At 33.7% G+C, this 11,515-nt stretch overlaps 1 protein-coding gene across 1 annotated transcript; it reads left to right on the top strand.

Annotated features, from left to right (window-relative positions):
• Positions 1 to 3,800: 3,800 nt before the first annotated feature.
• On the top strand, positions 3,801 to 6,808 carry LOC149479315 (uncharacterized). Its single transcript, XM_089708301.1, has 3 exons — positions 3,801 to 3,814; positions 6,132 to 6,232; positions 6,467 to 6,808. The coding sequence occupies exons 1-3, from the start codon at positions 3,801 to 3,803 to the stop codon at positions 6,736 to 6,738; spliced, it is 387 nt and encodes a 128-aa protein (XP_089564427.1). The 3' UTR covers positions 6,739 to 6,808.
• The last annotated feature ends 4,707 nt before the right edge of the window (positions 6,809 to 11,515 follow it).

Below are 11,515 nucleotides of genomic sequence, written 5' to 3'. Positions count from 1 at the left end.
AACTAAAAGCTTTACTAGGCCGCTTATATACTTTATATACTTTTACGCCCAAATAAAAAATATATTATGTTTAGGTACTGATAAATCTCACACGATTGTCTAATTGTCCCCTTTTAATGGCATCATGCTTCACAGACTACACACTTCAATGTGTATTTTTAAGTATTGTAGTAGTATTGTAGCATATAAGTATTGTATAAATTGTTTTTCATTATGTACGTGTGAGGCTATGTGCCATTAAATAAACGTTTTTTCTTTCTTTCTTTCTTTCTTCTTTCTAATTGAACTAGATAAATAATGCATTTCGGTTGTCGCTGGCTTCCCTTACAAAGTACAGCACTTATACAGCTTAAATATAACCAGCCCATTGATCCGGGCAAAGCTTTACAATAAGTCGATTTACACCAACACATACACGTTAGGTACAACACCCCTTCTTCTTAAAAAAACCTTTTTAAACAAGACTCAAACATATAAATTAAAATTTATAAACTTGAACCCGCATCCTTTCGCGCCAATCCGGGGCGGATGCCTAACCAACTCGGCGACCCGTCACCCACCAGAGCGATCGAATTTATTCTATTCTTTCAGTTTTATGTGTCTAAGGGACACACCGAGCGCCATCTACATTATTATTATTTATAAAGCATTTGAATGCCATAATACTAAAAATATCAAATTCAACAAGACTGAAACATATTTCACTCACACCAAAAATATGCAAATCCCACTCCAGATGGCTAAACTAACGAGACGGCTTGGAGTATCTAGCCGACTAAATCTTAGCCAACAGGATTAGCCGCTTACCCAGCACTAACCGCTGTTTACTGCTCACCACATTTTAGATGCAAGTTTTAGTTTCATTTTATTTAGTAGAGAATTTCAATATCTATAGTACTATGCAAATAAGTTCGTTAGTATTACTTCAACATTCTAATAATTATAATACTAGTGGTTCGCCTGAGCTTCGCCCGAAGTACATATACAAATTGGCCTATAGTATAGGACAAAATATTATAATAAACTACCTGTATAAGCATTCAGGGTTTATATTATACAAATCCAACGGTGAAATAATTTAAATTGATGCAGTAGTTCCTGAGATTAACGCGTTCAAACAAATAAAACAATTTATTGTTACTAAGTACACTCCTAAACTTTTTAGATTTAGTATCACTATTCATTATATTTATTACCTTTATATGAGTATGTTTTGCGTAATTCCTACCGAATTTATAGAATGTTAGTATGTTTCATTGCTATGGAACGCCATGGAGATAATTTTTTTTATCGCTTAAGAAGGCACTTAAGTGTTGCCGGCCTTACGAGCTTAGTATGAGAAAATTTGGTCAACCAAGTTTTGCTATAGCTTGACCGCAACCGCTGTACCGCGCCTTAGGTATGTGCGCGGTGAAGTGGGGGATACTCTCACTCATTTGCTCGGATTGCCTTACGGGTTGCTTGTTAGGGGTGTACACAGATTTAAGAATTCATCTATTTGAAAAAAAAATGCGTCTGGAATTTTATAAGTATTTTTTACGTACTCAACGTATGCAGAACTATAACCTCCTTAGTCCTTTGTCCTTAGTATACCAAAGGGACACCCTGTATATGCCGTTTTTCGTACAGTTTTCACAACTCGATTATTTTAATTCGAACAAAAAACTATTCTTCCTAAGATGTTACTAACATTCCGTCGCCGGCTTCACCTGTGTAAACAAATTTCATCCAAATCTGTTCAGTCATTTAGGCATGATGAAGAGATATTTGCTTAAAGTTTACTTTCGCATTTATAATATTAGTAGATTCGTAGAAATATGATAGAAATGTTCTTGGACTGTCAGTAGATTTACCTTGATAGTAAAAAGTTTAAGGTTGGTGGAAATTCTTATTAAGAAAAATTATATCGTTCAAAATGTTTTTGAGCTGCCAATCTTATTATAATGGTCACTCGGATGTAATTATTGATAATTATCAAGAAATTTCTAGGTATTTTAATGATTTTATTTTTCGAGAAAAATAGAATAATTCAACCTTGAATGTACGAGTAGAGTAGGTACAATTAGACTGTCTTAGTTTTTTATTTATACTAAATTACCATTGTTAAACGGTAAAATATTAAAGACGTTAATATTTGCGCATTAAATCTTATGTAAAAAGATATGAGATAAGTGAATTACTTATGTAAAAAGATATGAGATAAGATAATATGAGCTAAGTGAATTACTTAAACTATATTTACTAAACTATTTCTAAAACTTGAGCGAAAAGTACACAAAACAAATTACTAAAGTAAGTACTTCTTTAAATTTATATTGAAATGATAATTAGCTGCGCCCTCCTGATATAATATATTCTGCATACAATACCTCTATTTAATATATAAACTTTATATAATGTTACACACAATTTTACTCGAATCCAACAAATAAGAATAGGCTATTTGACAAGGTTTTGAAAACTGTCTCAAATTATTAAGATACGTTTATAGAGCACACAAAACACATGTTTCTTAATTTTTTGTAGTTATTCATTGAGAAAATGGAAAATAAAAACATGATATTCAAATACGCCGCCAAAACACAATTTTGAAGAATATGGCGTCTCGCGACCATGGTGACGTCACAGCGGCGTAAACATCAACTTGCTCCTAGTACTTATTGTTCGTTTTTGTTTTAATTATAGTATAATTAAGTTAATCTGTTTAAAAACCAGAAAATGAGTTCTTATAGGTGGTGTGTAGTTCCTGGATGCAGAAATAAACCCCTGACAAACTATTAATATGTGCTCCAAAAGATATAAAAATGCGTAGAAAGTGGTTGCAGTTAGCTCGCAGAAATCCAAGTGATATTAGATACTTATATCAATTATTAAAACAGTTATATTTTTTTGTGAAGACCACTTCGATGTAAGTATGGTGTTGAATACCTAGTAGGCAGTTTATTTTATTTGCAATACATAGTATAAATCGTCTCATTACTTACCTGCTTGAGGTAAGATAATGATATATATAAATTGATGATGACGTGTTTGTATTGATATTGAAAATAATCAATACAAACACGTCAATCCTATAAACTGGATGGCTGAAATGAAAAATAAAGGACTTAATCTAAAAAATGTATACTTCATAATTATTGTGCTATTGTGATTCATGTTTGTAGGTACAATTAACTAAAAAGGTAATGAATGACGATTGAAATATTAACTTACGTAGCTGTTTTCACATTTCTCAATTGAGGAGCGTAAAAATCTTGGTTGTTTTTAAAGAACATGCCAACCATTATAGCACAGTATTACAATATTATTTCCTAATTATAGCGTCCACTTTAGGTAGATTTCTGTTCTGAGTTACTGTTCTGCGAATTCCCTGCTCTTAAATGTGAATAAATGCAACGTTATTACTTTTACTAGAAAAATTAAGCCTATATTGTTCGATTACTCTTTGAATGGAACATCGCTGACTAGGTTGACTGAAGTAAAAGATTTAGGTGTCCTCTTAGATTATAAGTTAACTTTTTCAGCTCATATTAATTTTATTACAGCCAAAGCGTATCAAATGCTTGGTTTTGTCTTAAGAGTTGGTAGGGAGTTTAAAATGTGTTCAACTTTAATTCTTTTGTATAACTCGTTCGTACGAACTATATTGGAATATGCTTCTACAGCCTGGAATCCTCAATATAATATCTACATAAATAATATTGAACACATTCAAAATAAATTTATCAAACATTTGAATTATAAACGAGCTAAACAGTCTGGTCCCATTCCGGAAGTGCTTCCTTTGATAAATCGTCGACATGAAAGAGACCAGGTATTCTTATATAAGATACTTAATAATAGCGTCGATTCTTCTTTTCTTCTAGGCAATTTACTCTTACGATGTCCGCGTATATGCTCTCGTGACAAAGCCCTATTTGCATTACCTAAATTTAAATCCAAATTTGCTAGAAATACATATTTATACCGTGTTTGTCATAATTATAATAATAATTTTAGTGACCTTGATTTATTTAACGAAAAATTCAAATCGTACAAAACCAAAGTTCGAAATAAATGCAATAGTAACTAACTGAGATATTTGAATAGGCTATTTGACAGTATAAAAAATAAATTACTTTTTTGTGTAATCCATATATATATAAGGTTTTTGATGCGATTTAAATTAATAAATTATTTAAATAATAACTTATTTATTTATAAATCGTCGAGAAAAAACATCATATTTTTTAAAATTACCACGTGACCGAAAACATCCATGATTGGCTGCATCTGCCATGACGTCACAGCGGCGTAAATAACAAGTGATCCCAACGTTTACTCACGTCGTTGCTGAATTTCGCTTTTGGTTTTGTTTCTTGTATAACTTATTTCTTGTGATTCAAGGTGTCTGTAATCAGTTTTGTTCTTTATGTGTTATTTTTGTTTGTCATGGAACCGAATTTCGAAAAAGCAGACAGTAGAAATCTACCTAAAGTGGACGCTATAATGGTTGGCATGTTCTTTAAAAACAACCAAGATTTTTACGCTCCTCAATTGAGAAATGTGAAAACAGCTACGTAAGTTAATATTTCAATCGTCATTCATTACCTTTTTAGTTAATTGTACCTACAAACATGAATCACAATAGCACAATAATTATGAAGAATACATTTTTTAGATTAAGTCCTTTGTTTTTCATTTCAGCCATCCAGTTTATAGGATTGACGTGTTTGTATTGATTATTTTCAATATCAATACAAACACGTCATCATCAATTTATATATGTATATCATTATCTTACCTCAAGCAGGTACCTAAGTAATGAGACGATTTATACTATGTATTGCAAATAAAATAAACTGCCTACTAGGTATTCAACACCATACTTTCATCGAAGTGGTCTTCACCAAAAAATATAACTGTTTTAATTGATATAATATATCTAATATCACTTGGATTTCAGCGAGCTAAGGCTAACTGACACTTTCTACGCATTTTTATATCTTTTGGAGCACATATAAATAGTTTGTCAGGGGTTTTAATAGTTGTATTTCTGCATCCAGGAACTATACACCACCTATAAGAACTCATTTTCTGGTTTTTAAACAGATTAACTTAATTATTCTATAATTAAAACAAAAACGAACAATAAGTACTAGGAGCAAGTTGATGTTTACGCCGCTGTGACGTCACCATGGTCGCGAGACGCCATATTCTTCAAAATTGTGTTTTGGCGGCGTATTTGAATATCATGTTTTTATTTTCCATTTTCTCAATGAATAACTACAAAAAATTAAGAAACATGTGTTTTGTGTGCTCTATAAACGTATCTTAATAATTTGAGACAGTTTTCAAAACCTTGTCAAATAGCCTATTGTATTCATGCTTGTTATTTCTATAATTATTTGTATCCACAAGTAGACTGTTTGTGACTGAATGTGTATTTGTTTTTAAGAATTTAAATTTTTAGTGGAAACTTTACTGATATGTGTATGGTTTGTTATCTCTTGTTTATATGATATATTGTATTGTTTGTTTCCCAAATATAAATAAATAAAATAAATAAATAAATAAATTTCTACTGTCTGCTTTTTCGAAATTAGGTTCCATGACAAACAAAAATAACACATAAAGAACAAAACTGATTACAGACACCTTGAATCACAAGAAATAAGTTACACAAGAAACAAAACCAAAAGCGAAATTCAGCAACGACGTGAGTAAACGTTGGGATCACTTGTTATTTACGCCGCTGTGACGTCATGGCAGATGCAGCCAATCATGGATGTTTTCGGTCACGTGGTCATTTTAAAAAATATGATGTTTTTTCTCGACGATTTATAAATAAATAAGTTATTATTTATATCATTTATTAATTTAAATCGCTTCAAAAACCTTATATATATATGGATTACACAAAAAAGTAATTTATTTTTTATACTGTCAAATAGCCTATTGTATATAGCCTCCTAAGACCCCGCGTACAAAATTTTGTACAAAATAAAATAGTGCTATCTGACCCAGCTCTGTCATATAGTTTATAGTAGTAACAGCCCAGTGTACAATTTTTTGTACTTATTCTTTTAACAACTGTAGTTTTTTTCAAATATTCCCGCGAATAGTTTCACATGTCAACATTACTTAAATAGTTTGTATTGTCTATGTTATCAACGCTGCCAACAAAAAAATAAGTATATTTTCAAAACTAGCTGTGATGAACGACGAAACCTGCCGCTCCCTCGTGCTAAGAGTAAGTTTAATCTCAAAATACTTATATAATCACTAGTTTTCCCACGTCACTGTTAATGTTATTTTATACTATAAGGTGTAAATATTACACACTATTAATATTTTTTGTTGCTGTATTGAATAAAGGTGATTCACAAAGTCATCAATTATTTTGTTCAATATTTTGTACATTGGTTCTCAGTATCAAACGTTAGGTATCTGCTTTTCATATAGAGTATTTTTGTTTTTATTTTAGATTCTAATGAAAATGAGATTCTTCAGTGTCTAAATGAATTAGAATATGAGTCAGAAGCTGAAGAGGACCCTTTTGAATATAATGAGACAGATGACGAGTACATGCCAGTTGGAAGAGAGGAATCTTCATCTTCAAGTTCTTCTAGTGAAGATGAACAGCCGCTTATTGAAGATGACAATGATGATTCTCCTTTTTGCGAGGATCAAGTCGCAGCAGAACACGAATTCGTCTACGTTGGACACGTGGTTGTAGTCCTGGAAGAAATATTATAAGCACTCGCGGAAGAAGGAAGTCGTGGGAGTAGAAGTCGAGGACGCGTAATTTAATATTGCCTTAATAGAAGTTAAGCCTAACGATCTCAAATGGAAAAATTTTGTTTTCTATTTAATTTCTATAATAAACTTTATTTTTTGTAATTTTGATTTATTATTTTCTCTGCTACATTAAGACCCACTGTACAAAATTTTGTACAAAAGATAGAATTACAGAAGGTGACCAAAAATGTCCCATAGACACCTGGTATTACGGTAAAAATACTTTCGAAACCGTAAAAGGTATAGCTTCAAAATTACGACGTTTTACGTCTCTGGGTCTGACAGCAATAAATTAATTTGTGCATAATTTTGTACAGTGGGTTTTTACGACTACCTTTGGTAGTTCCGATCTGGGTCTTAGGAGGATAGTTTACAACCATTTTAAACAACAAATTCAAATTACATTAACAGCAAGCATAATCTAATTTATTTCCTTACAATTAGTAGTAGAGTTGACTCTTTTAAACATTAGTATTTTACAAAGCAAAGACTTCAATGTTCCCAAGACTTATTTATCATTGAGGCCCGCATCCGTAAAGAGCTATAAAACCTCTAGAGGGACAGCTATCTGTTAGACGCATTGCACCACGGCCGCTCTATAAGGGAAGGTCTATATCTTTAAAACGCTCTTAAAACATAAGCGGTTACTTTATTACAGTATAAACATAGTTTAAGGGGACACTTTAAGTAATTAATTCCTGGGCTATAATCGTAATTCTATGCAAACTTTAATTAACAGTTTTCATGATGCTGAAGTGTGTACATCGCTTAAGGTTCTAGTTATCTATACTAATATTATAAAGCTGAAGAGTATGTTTGTTTGAACGCAAAAATCTCAGGAACTACTGGTCCGATTTGAAAAATTCTTTCGGTGTTAGATAGCCCATTTATCCAGGAAGGCTACCTAATTACCTATATATCATCACGATAAGACCAACAGAATCGGAGCCACGCGGGTGAAACATCGGCACGCAACTAGTTAAAGATGAAATACTAGATGTCCCGGCAAACGTTGTTCTGCCTTACTCTTATCACTTAGCAGTATGAAAAATAGATGTTGGCCGATTCTCAGACCTACCCAATAGGCACAATTTTATGAGAATCGGTCCAGCCGTTTCGGAGGAGTATGGTACTGACATTGTGATACGAGAATTATATATACCGGACACCCTGTATATAGATGTATTGTTGAGGAAGTTGAATACTTTTAAACACGCTTATATTATTATCATTTTCAACTGTATGTTTGTATGTAACCGTGAAACCGACTCCTTAGGACTTGAATTTGACCTACTTTAAAGGGAATTTTTTTTTTTTATTCTAACTTTGTACACTTATCAAGGTGACAATACAATAATTAAGATAAAAATTAAAGGAGGGGTTTATCTTATTATTCTGAATAATGTAAATAATCTTCTTATATATAAAATTCTCGTGTCACAATGTTAGTCTGCATACTCCTCCGAAACGGGTGGACCGATTCTCATGAAATTTTCTGTGCATATCGGGAAAGTCTGAGAATCGGCCAACATCTATTTTTCATATGTACCACGGGCGAAGCCGGGGCGGACCGCTAGTAAAATATAAATATTTTACACTTTCAGTTGATTCTGTAATTCAAGCGTATTTTTTTCAAAAAATTTAAGTCTATTTTTCATAGAATTAACAGCTAAAAAGAACGTGACAAAATGAATTTCACGTTTTAAATTACATATCCGTTTAACGTCTACAAATCACACCATAACGAGATATCCTTACTATCTTGAAAAAATAATGTCACTTTTTATTTCAGGAATGAATGCTGCATAATAAAAATACAAATTCTGCATGAATTTTGATGAAATTGACACTGTTTAACTGTCTGTACTAATGTACCAAAATTAGCATATATTATGTATGGATATGGCTTGGACAAAAGAAAAAAAAATTTGGTCAAACCGCTAGTTTAGCATAAAATTCGGATATCACAGATCCATATGTTAGTAAAAAATAAAATAAACCTAATTACTAATGTTAGTAATAATAATAATAATAAGGGCGTAGGGATGTGACGACCCCATCGCCCACGGTTGGAATATCTATTGTCTACGTGATAATAGATATTCCACCCGTGCAATCAGTCAACCCGCAGGACACCTTGTGGCGAGGTGTCGGGGAGTAGCGACCCCGCGGGAACCGAGTGCTCCCGGGGGAGGCCCCTGTCTTCATCTCCGGCTTGCCTTCACCGGCCGGTCGGAGTGAAGCCTGACGAGGACAGGACCCCCACCTCTGGCTTGCCTTAACCGGCCGGCCAGAGTGGAGTCGCGAGAGCTTTTAGCTCGAAGGGTGGATGCGAAGCGTAAGTGGCGAGTGGGCACGTGATGCTGGACCCTCAGGGAGCGCGTGATCGTAGTTTAAAGTCCAGGGACGCCTCTCCACCCTTAGCTGCTCACAATATGTTGCCCCCTTGTCGCACTATTGCAGCGACTTATTTCGGGGGCCCATACAGTGAGAGGGCGAGTCACCACCTGCCAACATATTTTTACTTCCCTTAAGTAGAAAGGCAGGTGCCATAGTTTCCATAGTCCCCAATTCCAGTCCATGTAGCATCCCATTCCATAGCCCGTTTTATTTTGTTTTTCCATATCTCGAAATAGTCCTACATCGGCCGCGGACTGCCTAGGACTGTATCTCTATAGTGCAGTCATGGGCAGGCTGCGGCTGGTGTCCCACAACACAGTAAAGTTCTCTAAAGGGCCTCTGCGTGTTGGATCCGTGTCCCCACGTAAGCCTTCCAAAGGACCGGGTACCGTCCTTATGATGGTACCCGAGTATTATGGAATGAGATACACATAATAATAATAAAAATGTGTGCGTGTACTAGAGTACACACGTAAGAAGTGAAACTTCTTTATGTCCTTATTTTTCAAAAAATAATTTACTATATAGATACAATATTAAAGAAATACGTTAGTCACACGCTCGTCGCTACCTACTTAAATATTTACACCGGCCGCTGCTGCAACTCGCTCGCTTCGCTCGCTCGGCTCGTGCGGTAGTTCAAAAGTTAACCTAAGATGCTCGTCGCTTCGCTCCTCGCTACCTATTTACATATTTACACCGGCTGCTGCTGCAACTCGCTCGCTCGGCTCGTGCGGTAGTTCAAAAGTTAACCTAAGATGCTCGTCGCTTCGCTCCTCGCTACCTATTTAAATATTTACACCGGCCGCTGCTGCAACTCGCTCGCTTCGCTCGCTCGGCTCGTACGGTAGTTCAAAAGTTAACCTAAGATGCTCGTCGCTTCGCTCCTCGCTACCTATTTAAATATTTACACCGGCCGCTGCTGCAACTCGCTCGCTTCGCTCGCTCGGCTCGTGTGGTAGTTCAAAAGTTAACCTAAGATGCTCGTCGCTTCGCTCCTCGCTACCTATTTGAATATTTACGCCGGCCACTGCCGTTTTCAGCTTATAAAGGATTTCGACTTAGGCGGATTTTGATTGGACAGAGAGTTTGAGGTTTATTCTTATAAATTTTGAATTCATAAAATTATAATTGAACACCTGACACCAATCAAGCAAACACGTGTTTACGTGAGTCATAGATTTATTATCGTATACTCCTAAAATGTTTTTTAAGAAACAATAGTGTACTTACATTGTCGGCACGTTCTTAAAGTCGGTAACTTATTTTTGTTCGAACAATAGAGCTAATAAATTCCTAATGATCAAGTTGTAAAGGTTGTAAAATAAAAAATATTCTATATTAAAACGTATATATAATATGTGCGTCATTAATTTCTGACTGTTTCGAAATTTGGTGCAAAATAAAATAGTGTGTAAATAAAATTTGTAAAAAATCAATAAAATAAAACAATTGAGTAAAGATCTATAGGCATATTATGTATGTATTTATACAAGATATGTATATTATATATTTATACAGGGAACTTCTCAACGTGTTATCTATGAAATTATACTTTTACTCAATTGTTTAATTTTATTTACACACTGTTTTATTTTGCACCAAATCTCGAAACAGTCAGAAATTAATGACGCACATAGTACATAATATATACATATTAAGACAGAGGTTAAGCTTAAATAACTTGAAAAATAAATAACATGATCACGCCCACGTGTTGGTGTTTTAAAAAATTCAATCAAAAACTGAGGTTAACTTTAAATACAATTTTAGAAAAATAATATAAAAAATGAATATATAAAAAATGATAAGAAAAAAAATGTCACGAGTACGGCGTAACGCAAAAATGTAACGCGCGCGGCGTAACGCAAAAAATGTAACGCGCGCGGCGTAACGCAAAAAATGTCTCACAAAATTTTTGTCCACCCCCGATAAAGAAGTTTCACTTCAATAAATACACTTTATTTAGCACCAAATAAAAACAGACAATATAACAAAAGAAAAAAGACAATATAATATATAGCCAAAAAGGCGGCCTTATCGCTACTGAGCGATTTCTACCAGGCAACCTATGGGTAGGATTTTGAATTAAAAAGGGGAAAAACAATAGGTGGTGCAGTATTGAAAAATTTAATTATAATACATTTAAACCAAATAACTACTTATATTATAAATATATACATAATGAATATGATTTAAAAAATACATATATATAAATTATATATATTTATATATAAATACCAATATACTAATAATACATATATTTACAAAATAAATAAAAATAAACAAATACAGTGAAAATACTAACTATTTATCTGGGAGGAGAAATGATTGA

This window comes from Colias philodice, chromosome 20, assembly GCF_061535455.1.
Source record: "Colias philodice isolate Cphi_HAF_F1 chromosome 20, ilColPhil1 Martin Lab GWU primary, whole genome shotgun sequence".
Classification (NCBI taxonomy): domain Eukaryota; kingdom Metazoa; phylum Arthropoda; class Insecta; order Lepidoptera; family Pieridae; genus Colias; species Colias philodice.
Note: the sequence above shows the minus strand (reverse complement) of the source record. Positions and strands in the feature narration are given on the sequence as shown.